The 20,572-nt window shown below is 40.8% G+C and overlaps 1 protein-coding gene across 1 annotated transcript in view; it reads left to right on the top strand.

The window, feature by feature from the left end:
- ME3 (malic enzyme 3) overlaps window positions 1–20,572 on the top strand; it is a 310,871-nt gene that overhangs the window by 221,842 nt on the left and 68,457 nt on the right. Inside the window, 1 exon segment of the mRNA XM_020993762.2 lies at window positions 8,571–8,674. Coding sequence (XP_020849421.1) covers window positions 8,571–8,674 — 104 coding nt within the window.

The raw sequence follows: 20,572 nt of genomic DNA, 5'->3' as shown, positions 1-20,572 counted from the left end.
ATTTCTGATTGAAAGTTCTTAGTTACAGTAGGTGAGCGAGAACAGAGAGAAGAGGGGAAAATGAAGCCATTAACTATGTTCCAATTTCAAGTTGGTTTCCCTCCCAAAAGGGAAAGTAAAGTCCTTGAGTAACACCTTTCTACTATCCAGATAATGAGGACAATGAAGTGTGGCTTAAAACAATGGTAGAAGGGCTTTGATATGAAAACAAAAAGGAAAAATAATCCAAAGAGGGAGAAGTGAATCCTGACATATTGGGAGGTTGAAGGATGGGAAAATTTTACACAGAAGAGAAGGGAAAGAAGACCAGTGAACACTTGGAGCTAATAAACAAATATGAGAGTCTTTTCAAAGCAAAGGGAGCGACACACTAAGGAAACAGCTGCTTGTCCTCCAAGGAACATTGACGTGGCTCCACGGGTGTTTTCAGGGGAGAACTTATCCATTAATGGATAGAGGAAGGAGAGAGAAGTAATGCTTGCTGCCATCTTCCTGTTAAGGGATTTTGAAGCACCTATTTGTCAACCTGATAACAATGGAAAGGTATTCAGTCTTTCCAAGGCATGTGTCAGAGACAGAGAACTTCCCAAGACTTGTCGAAATGTATGACTACTACCCATTTCCTATGATTCACATGGGCGTAAATGATATTGCCAGAGGAACCTTGTTAAAGATTATGAAGTCTTGGGCAAGAAACTAAAGACCTTAGAGGGAATAAGTGGCGTTTTTAATCAGTGTTACTGATGGAGGACAAGGGCTTCTGAAGACAGGGGCAGTGAACATCTAGTTAAGAACATGGTATTTGACAATGGAATTTGGACTTCTGAACCATGTCTTAAAATTAAGTAATGATAATCTCCTGTCCAGGTTTGGAATGTACCTAAAAAGATCTGGTGAAAATGTTTCTGCCTAAAGTATTGAGAATCAGGAAGTGGCCCCTCCATCTTGTAGTTTATGGTGAAGAAGAACACAAAAGCCAGGAATACTCTGAACATGCACTCTAGATTTGGGAAGAGCATGTTTCAAAACATTGCCAGAAAGAATAAGAGAGATCCCTTGGGTCAAAGTTCCATAAGGGAAAGTGGCACTGAAGGGATGGGAAGATCTCAAGAATGAAATCCTGAAAACACTAATAAAAGCAGAAAGAGAAACAATGAGAATGAAAAAAGTCAATTATCTAAAAAAACAAATATAGATATACAAGGAATTCACTAGCTAACACGTTTTGAAAGTACATCTACAGAAGAGGAAAGTAAGGAAAGTTAACAGATGACAAATGTAAAAGCATGGCAATCCTGCAAGAATAGTGGAAAACTCAGAATGAAATTAGTTTGGTGAGAAAAGCTCCTGAGGATTTTTTTAAAAAATCTTTTCTTTTTGTCTGTATTTAAAGAGGTTCACAGACGGGATAGGATTGATGATGCCTGGAATGGATGGGACAGTGATAACTGGCAACAGAGAAAAAGCAGATCTTAGTCAATTTAATTGTGCTTCCCAAGGTAATTAATGAGATAGTGAGAGGCAACTAGCAATTCCTATTGAATTAAATTAATATTGCTTAGATAGATTATATCCTCAAGTACTGACAGAATATGTTTATGTGAGTGCTAATGTGTTGTCAATGATCTTTGAAAGTCCGTGGAGTACAGTAGAGGTACTGCAAAATTGGATAAGGGCAAATGTTCTGATTTTTTTAAGGAAGAGAACAGTCTACAAATGATAGACCAGTGAGATTTATTACTGGGGGAAATTAAGAATTTACTATGAAAAGAGTAGTTAGTGACCAACTTGAAAAGGAATTGGTGTCCACAAGCCAGTATGACATCAGTCATAACAAGTCATCCTAGACTAACTTTATTTAAGTTAATAAATTGAAAGAGGAGAGAAATAAGGTAGATAATAGTTTATCTAGATTTTAGCCAAGTATTTGATAGATTATTTTATTCTATTCTTGTGGAAAATGTGGAGAGATGTGTACTAGGTGATAATACAGTTATGTGGATTTGGAATTGGTTGAATGGCCAGACCCAAAGAGTTGTCATTAATGGTTCAATGTCAAGTTGGAAAGGGATCTATGGTATTCAGTTGGTTTTTTTTAATCAATGACTTGGCTATATGTATAGATGACATGCATTTGTGTGCAACACTAAGCTTGTGGGGATAGCTAACACCACAAAAAATGTTGATAGGTTAAAACATTAGTTCAAAATGAACTAGGGGAGAAAATGTAAAATCTTACATGTAAGTTCAAAAAACAGTTTAACAAATACAAGTTGAAGGAAACAAGGTTATTACAACACTTGATCTGTAAAGGATCTAGGGGAATGATGTCACAGCTAAGAAAGCTAACGTGATTTTAGGGGGGCATTAAGAGACGTATGGTTCCCAGGAATAAGGAGGTGACGGTCCCACTGCACCCTCATTTTGCCAAATTATATTGGGAGTGTTGTGTTCAGTTCTGGGAACCACATGTTGGGAAGGGTATTGGTAAGCTGAAGTGGAGTACAAGCTAAGTGACAAAAGACCTGGAGTTTATGCTATATTGAAGACTGGTTGAAGGAAGTGAGAATGTTTAGTGCAGAGAAGAAAAGATGTGGAGTGGAGAACATGATGACTGTCTTCAAGAGCTTGAAGATTATCCTGTTGAAAGGAATTAGATTTATTCTACTTCACCCCAGAAGATGGAACTAAGAACAACAGGCAGAATTTACAAAGGATTTACAAAATTTAGGCTTGACATAAAGAAAGATGTCCTAACAATTTATATTTCTTCATGCATTTATCATAGGCTAATTTTTATTATATAGGGAGCATAATATGTTGAAAGGAGAACAGGCCTTGACACCAGGAAGATGTGGGTTCAAATTCTGACTCTGACACATATGGGAAAGTCATTTAACTTCTCAATGCTCTAGGCAACTTATACTCTAATTTACAGAGAAGACACTGGCCTATATCAGTAGAGGAAGTTTCCTCACCCAGGAGATTCTTATACCAATGAAATCAAAGATCAAGTCTCAGTCCCAGTTATCTCTATACATGCCTCTCATTCCTAGAATATGACCTCTTTGATTATAGGAACTGTGTCATTTACTTTTATATTAAAATTATAGAATCCCAGAGTTAGAAAGGACGTTAGAGACCATCTGTTCTAATCCATATCTGAGCTGGTTTCTCCTCTGTTATCACTGTTTTCCAACTTCCCTTTGATGACCTGTGTGATAGGGAATCCACTGTCTGTTGAAGCAGTTCATTCCAATTTTGGACAACTCCAATTGTGAAGTTTTGCCTTATATCCTGCTGAAATCTGCTGCCTGGCAACTTCCATCCATAGCTTCTAGATCTACTTTCTGGGACTGAGAAGGAAAAACCTAGTTTGTCTTCCAGGTGATAGCCCTTAAAACGCTTGAACAAAGGTATTGTCTCCACTAGTACCTAGCACAGTGCACTGCATATAGAACTTTGTAAATATTTGTTGAATGAATAAGTGAATTTGTCAACTCTCTCCAGAAATGTTTTCCCCAAAGGATTTTTAAGAGGTCATTTGTTTTTATTGATAGGTTTGTTTTTTAATGTCACCTTCACTTCCATATATATTTCTCTACCCTACCTAAATAGCTATCCCTTAACAAAATAAAAAGAAATACATTTAAGCAAAACTAACCAATATATCAACCAGTTCCAATAGCGTATGGGAACTATTCCACATCTGTAGCTCCGCAAAGGTACATTGTCCTGTCTCTTCTTCAGGGTCAAGCTTGAGCATCATAATTACACAGTACTGGGGCACAGGAGTGGAGATTTGTTATTGTTTTTGCCATGTTCTTTCCATTTACATTATTGTAGCTTTTGCATATGGTGTTTTCTTGCTTCTGTTTAATGAACTTTGCATTGTATTCTTGGCACACATGGTATGTTATAGTAATACTCCATTACATTTCCAGTCGTTTGCTACTACCAAAAAAAAAAAGTTGCAATAAATATTTTAGTTGATAAGGAACTGTGTAAGATGTCATTTTAAAGATGACCACTGAACACTGAATTAGAAGACCTGGGTTTTAGCTTTGATTTTAGTGGCTAATTAGCTCTGAGGTCTTGGCAAGTCATTGAACTTTCCTAGATCTCCGTTTCCTCATATGTCAAATGAGGAGATTGTACTAAAATGTCTCTAAGTTTCCTCTCAGCTTAACATTCTATGATTTGATATGGAGGTACCATAGCCTATCTTACTCATCTCAGTCTTCTCAGGAAAAGGTCCTAGAAAGCATCAATGACATGCTATGAAAAGAGGTGTCAGGGGAGAAGGCAAGGAGCCACCAAGAAAAAGAAAGAGGTTAAACAATGGTGAGAGACAGATGTCTCCTGTACCCTACCCACCCCTCTCTGAGAAAGAAAAAACCCAAGGCAGCAGCCTGGCTTCAGGCTTACCTGAGGATTTCCAGTGAAGTCCCTCACACCAGAGCTGTTAAGAGAACCTCTCACTGCTGCTGCTACTGTTTCTAGTCCTAGACTCTTGAGATTTCTTCATCAAACCTATTTCTGTCCCTTGGCTCACCCAAGATCAAGATTATTTTTCTTTTCTTTTTTTTTTTTTTTTTGGCAATTGGGGTTAAGTGACTTGTCCAGGCTCACACAGCTAGTAAGTGTGAAGTGTTTGGTCTGAGGTCAGATTTGAACTCAGTTCCTCTTGACTTCAGGGCCAGTACTCTATCCACTGCGCCACCTAGCTGCCCCAATCAAGATTATTTTTCAAAGGGACACTAGTAACTAAGAGGAAGAAGATAAAATAAAACCATTTAGAAAATTATAAAACTCAAATCACAGAGCCTGGAAATCTTATCCTGAGATGTCCCTATTCCAGCCATTGATGGCCAGCATGGTTTCTGGGGCTATCTCACCTTCACTGTCAACTAATTTTCATCTAGGCCCAACTTTATGATATGGCCTCCCTATGGGTTTGTCTTTGACCACCTCTTCTCCTCTGATGCTTTCTGTATCATAGCAACATAAGTCTAGAACTGAAAGGAACTTCAAAGGGCATCTACCTAATACCTTCATTTTATAGATGAGGAAATGAAAACTCATTTTCGTTTAGGTTAGGTGATTTGCCCATCACAATTAGGAAATATCAGAGGTAAAATTTAAATTAAACTTGAAATTAAAAACAGATCTTCAGATTCCTCGAGCTCTGACCCATGAATTCATTTGGGTTCCTGACCCACTTCTCCTACTGCTTGAGCGTGAATGTCCTTCTAGTACCTCAAACTCAACATGTCCAAATTCAAGCTCATTAATTTTCTCATTCCTCTTCAGATGTCACATAGCACTTTGTTTTGCAACTCTAATGTATTCAGCATGTAATATTTAAGATTATAGCTATCTGTGCTTCGTGCCTTATACTGTAAACATGATGGAGGAAGGAATTATGTCAATCATAAACTTGGATACCTTTCTAAACACCTCAAAAAGGGCTGTGCACACAGTAGGCAGTTCAGTGTTTGCTGAATGAATGAATGTACTGGCAAACATACCATCTTTAGAAAAGATCTAACATGTGAACCTCCCTGCCAGCCCAGAAATGCATTCATCTTCTCTTCAGATGCAAAGCTGGTTCCTCTCCTCGATTCTCTTAGTGAGTCAGCCTAGAATTCAGGCTGCTCACATGGAGAGTGGGGATGGGGTGGGATAGGGTGGGATGGGGTGGAATGGGGTGGGATGGGGCTTTCCTCCTCAGCTTGTTTGCTGAGGGGGGCAGGATGGAGACAGGAGTTGCAGGATGATACCAGTTGGTTCCAATTATACATTTCACACCTGCCCTAGCCAGCTGCTGATTCCTTTCTCTATCCACAACCTGGAAGTCATTTGGCCCCCAGAGAAGTAAATAACCACCTTGTCATAGTCCAATTTAACAACTTTTACAAAGTCAAAAATGCAGTATTAACATACATAATGAATTGCACCAAAAAGGAAGGGTCATTTTTTATATCTCCTTCAGGGCTGAAATCCTAGGAAGAACAAAGGACACGACATTTAGTAAGACCCAGAATTTTGTACACAGTAGGTGCTCAGTAAATGTTGCAATTAATTTTTTTTCTTTGCAGGAGGAGAGTGTGGAGGTGATGCCTTTAATTTGGAAGGCATCTTTCATTCTAATTCAGGGATTCCTAACCTTTTTATGCCATGGGCTTCATGGTAAAGTCTATGGACCTCTTCGCAGAATAATTATTTTTAAAAGCTTGAAACAAAATACATGGGAAACTAACTATATTAAAAATATGGTTATAGAAAAAAAAATTAAAGTTCACAAACCCCAAGTTAAAAATCTCTTCTCTAAAGAGATGGAGTAACTGACATGGGGACCAGTGGAAAGGAAATGAGATGCTAATCTGGCTGTCTGGAATTCTGGGATTGATGTTGGAAAGAAAAGTAAAAGGCAAATTGCAACTATTTTTCCAGGTTGTCTAGACTAGTTCACCAAGGAAGAAGGGGGAAATAAGGACTCAGGAGAGACCCTGGGTCAAGTAATAGAGATCATTGAACTAGCTGAATTTCCTTTGTGTTCTGTCTTTTAGGAATTTAATGAAGGAAGCAGAGATGCAAAAAAAAAACTCACAGGAAAACCATGATATTCTTGAGATGAACAATCAGGCCCAGAGTTGGCCCTGGGAAAAATTGTGAAATAATAATAATAAAGGCTTCTTCCTAGAGTACATTAAGGATTTTGATGGACTTTATCCTAACCCAGTATGCTAAGTAATATCATTGTCTCCATTCTTTTTACAGATGAAGAAACTGAGACTAGGAAATATGAAATAGTTTGCCCATAGCCATCCAAAAAGTGAATGAGGGGGGCAGACTTCTCTAGCAGGCTGCCTTGATGTTTCTCTTTGAGTTCCTCACGTCCCTATTCAGCAATCCTACTCTACAATTCCTCTTGTTCAAAGACTTGGTGCCCCCACAATGGCCCAGAAAATGATATTGCAAGTCAATTATATTTAATTGGCAGAAAGTTTAATGAGTCAAGAATATGATGTGACTTCTAAAAGAAATGAATACAGTCTTAGGCTGTAGTCATAACCACATAATGTTCTGATCAAGGGAAGTGATCATCCCACTGTACTCTGGCCTGGCCATACCATATTTACAATATTGTTTTCAGTTCATAGGCCCATAGGATTTGGAGCTGAAAGGAATCTTAGTTATCATTCTGTCCAATTCTCTAATTTCACATATGAGAAAATGAAGACCCAGAAAAGTAAGGAAAAACTTCCTAACAATTAGTGTGGTCCAGAAGTGGAATGAATGGGCTACCTCCGGGAGCAGTAGGTACCCCTTGCTTGAGGTCTTCAAATAGAGGCTGGGCACCTTTATTGGGCATGTTGTAAAGGATGGGCTTAATAACCACCTAGTCTTCCAGTTCCAGCATCCTCTGACATCTGTAAGTCTCCCAACAGCTAGTTCAATAAAACTCAATCACAGGTATACCAGGTACTACTTGAAAGCTCAGCCAGGCAGCGACATTTGTTGAAGACATTTGTTTTTTATTGTCCCATAACTACATCTGAATGGCTTTTAGTATAAATGTCAGCCTGTGGGAGCAAGGGGGTAAGACCTGTACAGCCCTGCTCCAGATCCTGCCTGGTGGTATGAGCTGAATGGCTTTTGGTGGGAGGTTTCTTTCTGTCTGTGTAATTTTGGTCAAGTTACTTCATTAGTCTGAGCCTCAGCTTTCTCATCTATAAAATAGGAAGGTTGGACCATATAGTCTCCTAATCCTAAGTCTCTTCCAACTCTAAATCCTAAAGTCCTCTGCCCAAACAACTCAATATTTTTTTGCCTTTTTGGTGAGGGAATCAAGGTTAAATGACTTGCCCAGGGTCACACAGCTAGTAAGTGTTAAGTGTTTGAGGCCGGATTTGAACTCAGGTCCTCCTGACTCCCAGGCTGGAGCTCTATCCACTGTGCCACCTAGCTTCCCCTCAACTCAATTTATTTCATGCCATAGGAGGTGGTATGTTGTTATGGAAAAGCACTGTCTCTGGAGTCAGAGAGTCTGGGTTCAAGTCCCACCTTGGATCCTGTGTGACTTTGGGCAATTACTTAAACTCCCTGGGCCTCAGTTTCCTTATCTGTAAAATGAAAGGATTGGAGTAGATGGCCTCTGAGATCCTTTCCAGCACTGAATCTATGATCCCACCAGCCTATGAACAGTTGACCAAGGTGGTGCTAAGCTCGAATTTCTTGTTGGCCTTTCCAACAAAAAGGACTATACTGATCCCAAAGTCTAGAGCATTGGATTAGAGATGTGTCAAAGCTAGAGCCAGCTCAGTGAATGAAGTTCCCCTAAATCACTTTTAGATTTAAGGCCCTCTTCTTGCTTGAAGCTACCCTATTCTCCCTCTATCTTCCTACTCCATACTAACTACCCATCCATGAGTATCCTAAGCATCTCTAAGTGGGAAGGACCCTACTGGATGGAACTGAGAATGGATAGGCCAGCAACCACTGCTCAGGTTGTAAAAGCCCCTGCCTGAAGGTGTTCACTGAAAACAGAATTCTGTCTGTTCCAGGCCCTGCTGAAAGACCCTCTGTATATTGGACTGAAGCACAAGCGCGTACGTGGGAAAGAGTATGATGAATTGATCGATGAGTTCATGCAAGCAGTGACTGACAAGTAAGCAGGCCACTTTTTTTTACCTTAGTTTTGAAACAGGACATGATGGGTGTTCTCCTTTTAAGATATAATCAAGACCTAATGTCAACAGTGGTTGGGATCAATATACAAGCAAGAGCCCCTAAGTGCTGGCCCCCTGGGTGGTCTAGAAATTAAATCTTGACCCTGAGTGGTTAGAGGCACCCAGCCAAATGTGCTTGTTCACTGTAAGAGTCTGGGGGAGATGGAAGCCGTGGGGAGAGAATGGCCTTAGGATGTGGGGGTTCCTCTGTCTAAAGGAGGAATTCGTCACCTTTTTTATGTCATGAACCCTGGTTGGTGAAGCCTGTGGACCCTTCTTCAGAATGTTTGTAAATGTGTGAAATAAGATACAAAGGATTACAAAGGAAATCAATTACATTGAAATCCAGTTATTAATGTATTTTTTTCAAGTTCATAGACTCTAGCTTAAGGACTTCCAGTCTAGAGTTAGTCACCCTACATTCTGAAAGGAAAACTACCCCACCTCCAGCTAGCTGGGCACTGGAGCTCCTGTGTAAATCATACAATCTCGAAGTTGGAAAGGACCCCAGCAACCACCTATTCGAACCCTTATGTAAATAAGACTCTCTTTCACAGTGTACCTGGTAAGTGTAATTGGGGCCTTTGCTTAAGGACTTCCAGTGAGTATGAAAAAAAGCTATTTCCTGAGATGGCCCAATCTACTTCTAGATAATTCCCATTATTAAGATTTTCCTCACATCACCTTTGCTCCTTTGCATCTTCTACCAATTGCTTTGGGACCAAAGAGAACAAGTCTAATCCCTCTTTCACATGACAGTCTTTCAGGTTCTTGGAAATTTTGAAATCATTCTCCCTTGTTCAGTCTCCTCTAAGATAGCGTGACGTGAATTGTGCTATCCCGAGGAGGAGAAAGAAGGAAATGTACCCCCCGGACTAAATGGCTTTGGAAAGAGGCCTGGTACATTAGCATGCATTTTCCACCTCTGCCCAAGGGCCAGGTGATATTAATGTGCAGCCACCCGGGCTCTTGATTTGTAAGATTTATGAGGTGTTGTCCCTCAAATGTTTTTCTCCCCTGGCTCTTTGCATTAAAAGGAGCCCCATAAGTGATGGGAATTAGCCTCTTCCTCCAGTCTCTCCTTCCTGAATCCCTCTCTTTGACAGGCGCCAGCCACACCTGTCAGTCTTCATTGCCACCTCCTTAGCATGCTGGTTTCTCCAAAATGCTGGCTGTATCCCGTGGACTCCCTGGGCAGTTCTGTCTGAATCATTCAGGCAATTTTAGGGCCTCCCCCACCCTGCCCCATGTCATAGCCTCAGCTGAAAATTGCCTTGTTTTCCCAGCATCCCTCAAAGTTCTTGTCATTTCAGTTAGAAACCCTGGTAAGGGCCTCCAATACTAAAACAGGTCAATAGTCACACCAGACCAGGAACTGGAGGTAAAGTGTGTTTTTTGCCTCTGCCCCTAACAAGTTAAGTCCTAATCAAAATGACGAGGGAGATAAAATTTATCTTTGGTGTTCCTGCCTTATAAATATTCCATCTTCTTTTCTGGACTCCTGTAATTATAGCTTTCATTTACTATAAAGCACTTTACACACACCATTTCATTCCCAACAGCTCAATATGGTAAGGAATACAAGTCTTTCTTCTGGATGTGGGATTTTATGGGTGTAGGAAGCTCCCAATGAGGAAACCCTCTCCACCAGTATAGATCCTTAGTCTTTGAGAGTTGTCTGGGACACAGAAGTTAAGTGACTTACCCAGGGCTACAGAGCCAGTATGGATGAAGAAGAATCTGAAACCAGGTCTTCCTAACTCTGAGGTAAGCCGGGATTCCGTGCTGCCTTATGATACAAGTGTTAGTGACCATGTTCATGTTTTATAATTGGGGAAATTGAGGCTCAGAAGTAAAGTGACCTGCTCATCTAGTAAGTGGCAAAGTCAGGACTCAAAAGAAAGTCTTCTGGCTCTAAATCCTATATTCCTTCTATTACAACATGCTGCTTCTTCCCATTATATGCTTCACTACCCCAAACTGTCATCCCTGGCCAAGGACCTTTATGCTTTTCCTACCACCTCCCAATGTTCTCTCAAGGCCACACTGAATTTACCCATCCTTTATCTGATCCCCTTGAGCTTTAAGATGTCTGTTTCATATCAGTTAATCAACCACTACAATTAATGTGCTTAATAAAGCAGCATGGGGTAGTAGAGTGAGTTAGAAAGAATAGGATTCAAGGGACACTTCTGGCGCTTACTATAGCCATTATGACAACCACTCTGAACATCTGTTTCCTCATCTGAAAAACGAAGATCTTGAACTTGATGACCTACAGTGTTCCTTCCAGCTCTAAATCTGATTCTAAGACTTTATGCTTAGAGTCAGTCCTAGATCTCAGGTTACTAAGTCAGGTAAAATAAGCTAGAAGTGGGAAAGCCATTTAACATCCAGATCTCAAACTAGTGAAAAGCTGAGAAAGAGACCTCCCATCAGTTCCCACAAGATGTCATGAAATTCCTTGAAGTGAAGCTTTCAAAGGGCAGTGTGGATGGGGCAGCTAGGTGGTGCAGTAGATAAAGCACCAGCCCTGGAGTCAGGAAGACCTGAGTTCAAATGGGGCCTCAGACACATAATACTTTCCTAGCTGTGTGATCTGGGCAAGTCACTTGACCCCAATTACCTCATTAAAAAAAAAAAGGCAGTGTAGAGACTCCATGGTTTAGCCAGGAAATGGCAACCTAAGAGAGGTAGGATGATGTAATACACACACACACACACACACACACACACACCCTCCCATGAAGTAGCTGGAAGAACAATAATGGACAATAATTGCCACCAGGTGACAGATTGGGACATATCTAGAGAAGGATGATGTGAGTAGTGAGGGGACTGGAGTCCTGACTTGAGGCCCTAGGTATCAGTATTCAAAGCACTGGTAGAAACCTGGTAGTCACCATTTCAAAACAGCAAGGTGGGAAGAGATAGGAAATTGTACTATGAATACTTAGAGCTTGATAGATTTCTGTGTATTTGCATAGTTTAAAGCACCATATAAAGATGAGCTATTATTAAATGCCATAATAATGGGGAGAAGGCAAAACCACTTGATTTTTGTGTTGTTTCCACTTTGTTGTCCAAAGGGAAGGCTCTGTGACCTGGGAGGGACAGGACACAAACATGTAATGGGTGAACCCCAAGACAAGTGAAATGACGGCAAGAGAGAACCTAGCTGCCCCCAGTTTATTCACGTCATTAGGCCTAGTGTAACTCCCTCTACAAATATGAAAGAAATTGATAAATGTTTGTGTTGAGCCATCGTCAGTGGTCTTTGAAAACTCAGATAGAACTGGAGAGGCAGCAAAGGACTAGAGCAGGGCAAATATCTCAATTTCCTCCCTTCCCAAAATAAAGGAAGAGTATGGGAGCTTCAACCTAGACAAAATTCTAGACTGTCTTTTAAAAGGGATAGTTTGTTAGCTTTTTGAAAGGAAAGCAGGGATGGCCAAGAGTCAGGCACAGCTTCCTTAAGAGTAAGTAACAGTGTTTCTGTCTTGGAAAGGTCTTCAGTGGCCATCTATATGAAAAAGGATTTTTCTCCAAAATAAATCCATAACATTCTTTCTTTGCTTAAAGACCTCCACAGAGAGGGAACCCATTACTCCCAAGACAATCTGTTCCCCTTTTGGATAGCTATAACTGTTTAGCAGTTTTTCTTCCCATCAAGATTAAATTTACAGCTTTGCGACTCCTACCCATGATGTCTAGTTCTGTTTCACGGAGCCAGACAGAACCTGTTTAATCCCTCTTACACATAACATCCTTTTAGAAACTTAAAGGTAGCTATCATCTACCTCCTCCCCCTGCCTACAAGTCTTCCCTCCAGGCTAAACATCTCCAATTCATTCTAGTCATGGAAGTCATCCTGGAATAATCTTGTCTCCATTAACCAGGAAGAAAAGAAAAATGCTAGAGATTATACTTGTATTTTAGCAAAGCACATAGAGCAGGGGTGGGGAACCTGTGGCCTCAAGGCCCCAGATGACCCTCTAGGTCCTCAAGTGAGACCCTTTAGCTGAATCCAAACTTCACAGAACAAATCCCTCAGTGCTTAGGGACACAGAACAAAGAACATAGAGTATGACTTAGATTTAAGCAAAGTGCTTGACAAAATCTATCATACTAACTTTATGACAAGATAAAAAGATGTAGGCTACAAAGTAATAGGTAGATTCTAAACTAGTTGAATGACCAAATCCAAACAATAGTCTTTGATGAATTGGCACCAACTCGGAGAAAGTTCCCTAATGCAGTGCCTCACATACCTATGCTTAGCCCTCTGCTGTTCTACATTTTTCAAAATGACTTGATGAAGATGTTTCCAAGTGACACAGATCTAAAAGCGATAGGATAACAAAGCTGGAATCCATAAGGATCTTAATAGACTAGAGCAATGGGTCAAACATAATAAAACAAAATTTATGCGATCAGTTATCAATCAATAAACATTCACTAAGTAATTACCATGTGCCAGGCTCTGTGCTAAGCACTGGGGATACAAAAAGAGGCAAAAGACACTCCTTGGCCTCAAGGAACTTAGAATCTAATGAGATAAATATAAAGCCCTACACTTGCTTTGAGAAGATCAGCTCATGAGTACAGAATGGAAGAGATGTATAGCTAAACAACAGTGTAAAAAGCACCTGGAGAATTAATGTAGTCTGGGAAATATTATACATATATCAAATGAATCAACAATATGAAATGACAGCCAAAAAATGTCAACTCAGTCTTCAGCTGCATTGAAAAAAGAAAGTTAGAGTGTGCACAACAAGGAAGATAATTGATCTGATGTATTCTGGTTTTGTCAGACCATATATGGAATATTACATTTTAGGATGGGAATTGACAAGTTGGAGGGCAAAGAACAGCAAAGATGGTGAGGAAGCCATGCAAGGATTATTTGAAAGAACAGGGATTGCTTAACCTAGAGAGAGAGAATGATGAGTGGCGGACCTGATAGTTGTCATGTGGAAGAAGGATTTTGGGCTTGTTCTACTTGGCCCCAAAGGGCAGGACTGAGGAATAGATGGGGGTTGTAAAGAAGTAAATGTCAACTCAACATAAAGAAAAATCACCTAGTGATTAAAGCTGTCCAAAAGTAGTAGTGAATTTCCCAGCAGTGGAGGTGATCTTGAGCAGAGGTGTCAGAAACATGGCCCACAGGTTACATGCAGCCCACAACACTCCCAAATGCAGCCTGAACCAACCAGATTAAAATGTAATTGGGAAATATCTAATAAAACCAATAAAAATGCAGTAGAACACAGGTAATATGACATTTTAAAACTAAGTCAACGTGTGGTCCATAGGAATCCTTATGTACAGTTTAGTGGCCATCATTTCTTATTTGAGTTTGACTATAATGATCTAAAGGAGACTGAATGATGACTTGTCAGGCATTAGCATGATAGTATAGGTTCCACATATAACACTTTAAGGTTTTCAAAGTATTTTACAAGTAAATCAACAAGCATTTATTGAGCACCTATGTGACAGACACTGTGCTAAGCACTGAGGATACAAAGAAAGGCAAAGACATTCCCTTTCCTCATGTAGCTCACATTCTATTGCATTTGATAATGGAGATGTTCAAGTAGAAGTGAGAGATGTTGGAGAGGAAGTTCCTGGTCAGGTATGGGTTGGATTATGTGAGCCTGTGGCACATTGAAATTCTGTGAATTTTGGTATTTGGGGACTTCTTAATACCCCTCAGCACTTTCTGGTGTTTGGAAGGGCCGTCATTTATCTGTTGAGTGAGTCAGTAGCAATTCCATAATTCCCTACAGAGAAGTCCTTGCTCTTCATGTAAAGAGGTTAAATAAACTAGGATATGAGAAACTTTTTTCATTTATCATGGAAACCAGTTCACAGTTGCACAGAAGCCCAGCCAGTCACAGAACAAATCCTGGTGAGGAACGCACGTCAGTGGAGTGGAATGTGTCTGATTTAGTAAAGATGATTTATTGAAAATTCATTGTTCTGACTTATGAATAATATAAAACAGATGTTTTTCCTAGTTACTATGGCTAGAGAACCCACTAGTCACACCAGGGGCTCCCAAGAGTTTAATGATCACAAAATAAAATGCCTGGGAGGTGAGTCAGAAGCACTAGGGTGAGAGGGAATGCATTTTAAGGAAGAACCTTGGGAATTGTTTGAGTTCCGGTTTCAGGATCAGTGTGTCTTTCCAAACTTCCCATTAAAACAGCTTCCCATTCCTAGATGACTAGCCATTTAGGGATTGCTTTAAGACGTAGAAGGGGCATTGTGGTGTGGTAGAAAAATCAATGGACTTGGAGACAAGAGAGAACTGGGTTCAAATCCCATCTCTGACACTGCTGTGTTCATAACCTAATCTCTCTGAGCCTCAGTTTCCTCATCTGTAAAAAAAATAATCTAATAACAGTATATGCCTCACAAGGTTGTTATGAGAAGAAAATGGGACATAAAGCATTTTGTGAAACTTGAAACATAATATAAATGCAGGTCTTATTATTATGAGCTACCTTTGTTCATAATCATTACAATTTTAAACTTCATAGTGCAGTAGAAAGAACACTCCACTAAGATTTTGGAGATGTGGGTTCTATCACTACCTAGTTCTGTAGCCTTGGACAAGTAATTTTCCCTCTCTGAGCCTCAGTTTCCACATCTGCAATATGAGGGTGAACACTGAACTAGACAGATGATGATTATAGCATTTAGTGTAATTACATTACTTGTAATGGACCATCAGAGCTGTAGTCAATTCAAGTAATGATCTCATTCTTCCTTCACTTGACCTTCAGTTTTCCACTCAATTTCCTTGCTGCTGTCTTCTAGGCTCAAAGTAATAGAATCATAGACCCACATAGTGTTGAAACTAAAGGAGAAGTTGTCTGATCTGAGTCCCTTATTTTATAGTTAAGGAAACCATAGTGAAGCAGGTTCAGTCAGTTTGCTTCTTACCATTAATAACATGCCATTTCAGCAGTGTGGTGAAGCCCTTTGTACTTTGGGGCTATCTCCACTGTATTTCCTCCCCATATTAAACCACTTCTCTTGATTTATCAAGCAAAGAGGTTACACTGGGTGCCCTCAAAGGTCCTCTCAAGTGTGGGGATTCTCTGAAGCAATCAATTAATGGATAGATGATAGAATGCTATAACTAGAAAAACTCTGAGAAACCATCTAGTCTATTCCCTACATGAAACATGAATCCTCTCTATAACGTATCATAGAACCTTCTTCAAGACTTCTACTAACAGGCAACTCACTACTGTTCAAGTTAACCCATTCCATTTTTGGAAGACTCTAATTGTTAGAAAATTCTTCCTTGTATGGAGTTTAAATCTACCTTTATAAATTCTACCCATTGATCCTACTTTTGCTACCAAAGCCAAGTTCTTCCAGTGAATGAATGAATGAATGAATGTTGATGTCCAGTGGAAGAAGTATTGGATTTGGACTCTGGAAATGTATGTTTAAATCCAGGCTCTATGACATACTTGTGTAGCCTTGAACAAGATGCTTCACCTCTCTGGTCTATAATTTTCTTATTTGTCCAATGAGGAGGTTGTACTACATTCCCTCTGAGTTTCCTTCCAGCTCCCAATCTATGCTTTTATGACGACAGAATCCTAGAATTTCGGAGTTGGCAGGGACCTTCATTGTCATCTAACCCAATGCTTACACTAAAGGAATCCCTTCTATGACATACTCAGAAGGTGAGCATCTATCCTTTGCTACAAGATCTCCAAGAAAGGCAAACCCACCATCTCTCAAGAGAGCCCATTCCACTTTTGGGCAGCTCTAATGGTTAGGAAGTTTTTCCTGACGCCTAAATTTGTTTCTTTATAACTTTTACCCATTGCCTCTGCACTCAGGGACCAACCAAGCAACCCTAAGCCTCTTCAGGACACCCCTTCAGATGCTCAAGCAGGCCATCATGCCCTGACCCCCTACCCCTAGTCTTCTTTACTCTAAGCTAAAAGTCCCCAGTTCCTTCAACTGAACTTCATGTGACATAATTTCAGGGCCCTTTCCAGCTCATCAATGTCCTCCTTCAACAGTTCTCCAGATGAGGTCTGGTAAGAGCAGAATACAGTGAGATTATCACTCCCTTATTCCTGGAAGCTCTGCCTCTCCTGATGCAGCTTTTTGGCTTCCACATCAGTCTTCCTACTCATACTGAGCTTGTTGGCCACTAAAACCCGCAGATCTTTTCAGAACAACTGCTGTCTAACCACGCCTCCCCTGTCTTACACTTGTGATATTGACTTTTGGTACCCAAGTATGAGACGTCACATTCCTAGTCTTCATTTCATGTCCTTAAATTTCATACTCTTAAATTCAGCCCAACATTGTCGAGATCTTTTGGATCCTAATTCAGCATCATCCAGTGTGCTAGCTAGCCCTCTCAGGGTCGTATCATCTGAAAAGCTGGTGAGCATGCCCAGTATTACTTTCATCCTCCCTCCTTTCCCCAACTCCTGCCCCAAAGGAATTTGGTTCCACTGTTTCTAAAGCTTTCCAGAAAAACTCTTTTCCTAGTCACTACCTGCAGAGCCTGGTGACAGAGCCAGGCAACATTCTGCATTATTATGGAGATGGTCAGAAACCCTGATAAAGTAGAGAATGAGGGTGTAAATGAAGACAACTCCTCCCCACATACTGGAAAGCACATAGCATCCTCCTGGCTACAGTGGGCACAGTAACATTAATAAGCACCTACCGTGTACAGAGCTCTGTGGTAGGCACTGAGGGAAATATAAAGCTTAGAGAAGGCATAGTCTTTGCCCTCATAGAGCTTACAGTCTAGTAGGGGGAAAAGGCACAACACAATTAGCTATAAAGTATTTGGAGCAGCAACGTGGCCCAGTGGATAGAGTATTGGACTTGGAGTCAGGAAAACCTGAGTTCATATTTACTAGGTGGGTGATCCTGGGCAGGTCACTTAATCTCTCTCAGCCTCAGTTTCCTTATCTGTAAAATGGGGATAATAATAATAGTATCTCCCTCCCAGGATTGTTGTTGTTGTGAGGATCAAATGAGACAATGGATGTAAAGCACTTTGCAAACCTTAATTCACCACATAAATGCTAGCTAGCTAGTAGTAATAGAGGTGGTGGTGGTAGCAGCAGCAGCAGCAGCAGCAGCAATAGCAAAATGGCACGTGGTGAATGAGATTCATAACAAAGTACTACTATCAAAACTAACCAGAGGAAGGTCATTCTGGGCCAGGGGAATCAGGGAAGCCGTTATAAAGGACATGGCTTTTGGGCTGGCTGGTAAAGGATGTCTAGGGATCCAAAGGGCAAAGGAGGGAGGAAAGACAGGCATTCAGGACGTGGGAAACAGTGGGAGCAGAAACAGACACATAGAAATACGATTCCTGTTTGGGGCAGAGAGAGTAGAGTCGAGCTGATGTGTAGCAATGTGGTATGAGGTCAAGACTGGAAAGGCTGGAGGGGGCCAGACTGAGAGGAGGGGGAGCTTGAATTCTAAGTAGAGGCTTTGGAACTTTATAGATGACACAGTAGGAAGCCACTGAAGATTCTACGCAGCAGAATGATGTGATCTGATCCAAGCATGAGAAAGATTAATCTTACTGCTGTATGAAGTGATGGGTAGAAGGGAGGGAAGAGAGGGAAAAAGGAAAGAATTGTTAGGAGGCTGTTACAGTAGTCTAGGCAGCCGGAGACGAGGGTCCATACTGGGACGGTGGCAGAGGACAAATGAGATGTTGGGGAGGTGTAACTGACAGAATCCCATCCAGACATGTGATTCTCTAGTTTTGTGTCATGTCAGTGTGGTGTGGTGCTTAGAGAGCTGGCCTCAACGTGAATTCCTGGGTTGAAGCCCCATTTTTGACTCTTACTGACTGTGTGACATTAAGCAAGTCACTTAACTTCTTGGTGCCTCAGGCAACTTTGTGAGATTGTTAGTTGCAAAGTAGGGAGTGATCTGCACTGGGAGAAGGCATTTCCTAGTTAGCTAGTTAGGAGTCCCTTACGCTAATAAAAGCACAGTCAAAACAGTCAAAAATACCATTTATGCTTGTGGACTTTATTGAGGGTGGGAGGGAATGTGTGTGAAGAGAACTGATACAGAAAGCACAAAAGGAATATATCTTTCAAGAAACCTAATTCACATTTCCTCTTCCTGTTGCTTCTGAACACTAAAGCCCAGAAGGGCATTCTAGAGACCACCTAGTTCGACCCTCCTTTTCCAGATGAAGAATAAGTCTCTGAGAAATTCAGTGACCTGCCTAAAACCACACAGTTATTGGTATATGGAGTGCTAGAACCTCTTTTCCTTTGCAAATTAAAGAGAATGGAACCTTGGTGTGACCTAAAAGACTGTGTATTCACAAGCTAAGCAAAGTGCTTCTTAAACCTGAAAGGGCTTTATAACTGTGAACCATTTTATTATTATTATGCACAGGAAAGGAGCAACCTATCCAAACTTACCCTGTGGAACAAACCCACCAGCCTAGTCGATTAAAGAAGACGCTTTACAAGCCATCTATCAGAGAAGTTATTCTGAGGGAGACCACAGGACTATAGATTTATCCCTACTGAATGTGAATCTAATAGGTCTCTTAGCCTAGCCTGATTGAATCAACTCTAAAAAAGATTTAATAGGGATGAATCTATAGCTAGAAAGGATGCTGGACACCTTCTCATCCAGCCTCATCATTTTTATAGATAAGGAAGCTGATATTCTGAGAAGTCGACTCAATTTTAAGGTCACGTAGGTGTGAGTAATGAGCAAGATTTGAACCCAGTGCTGCAGTCTCTAATTCTAGTGGGGTGTTTTCCCATGATGCCATGATGCATCTGCATCAGCCTTCCCCATCTCCAAACCCTCCTCACCCTGGCATCTAACATCACACACTTATAATGTGTGTGATGCTGTACTGGGGAGAAGAAAAAAAAAACAGGAATGAAGGGTCTTTTTTTGAGCTTTATTCAAGCATGAGAGCAGTCCCGGACATGGAACTCTAGAGTCATAGGCCTTTGAGTTGGGAAAAGACCTCTTACGTCATCCAGGCTTTTCCCTGGCTGGTGTGGGGCTTGTCCCAACAATGTACTTTCTGTTGCTCTGACCTGGGCCCATCTGGTTTCAAAACTTCCCAGGCAGGACCGTTTCCACCACTTCCCTTGGAATTGCCTTTTTGCACAAAGGAACTCGAGTTTCCTTCATGCCCTACATAATTTCATTCCCACATGTGGGGAAAGCATTCACACTTTGGGGTTATAATGAATAAGGACAGTGTGACTTCTGAGCCCGGAAAAAATACATCATAAGACGGAATTAGGCCTTCCATGAGAGCAGTCATGTTTGCAGGTCGAATGCTCTCTGCCTCTCCCCCCAGCCCCTCACCATTACCTCATGACACATAAGGACATTCTAAGCAGTCAATTTCAAATGTGTCAATGAGGTAAAGGCTATTATGACCAGCTCACTCAGGGACTTTTAAAAAAGCCTCTTATGGAAGAAGAGAAAATCTTATTGCCCTCCAAACAAATTCATCTGGCTTAAGGGAATCTTTCTGTATGTCAGAGAATTAGGTTTCACAAAGCATGCAAATATTGGGAGTGAGTAGAAGCACAGGGAGGCCTGCAGTTAGCATACCTCTGTCATGGCTCTTTTTCCCTTTCAAAGAAGGAAGAATTATAAGATAAAGGCAGAGGAGGAAACCTTCCCTGATACACCACCTTGGCAATAAGTTCGACCTCACATTGTACGTAGAACTGTTTTACTATGTTCCGATATATTCTGATATAGTCACAGTGTACACTATAGGTACATCCATATGTGTGCCTCAATCTATCCATTTGACT

This window comes from Phascolarctos cinereus, unplaced genomic scaffold (genome assembly GCF_003287225.1).
Source record: "Phascolarctos cinereus isolate Bilbo 61053 unplaced genomic scaffold, phaCin_HiC Scaffold_726;HRSCAF=1367, whole genome shotgun sequence".
Taxonomy (NCBI): Eukaryota; Metazoa; Chordata; class Mammalia; order Diprotodontia; family Phascolarctidae; genus Phascolarctos; species Phascolarctos cinereus.
This window is presented reverse-complemented; position numbering and strand designations above follow the sequence as displayed.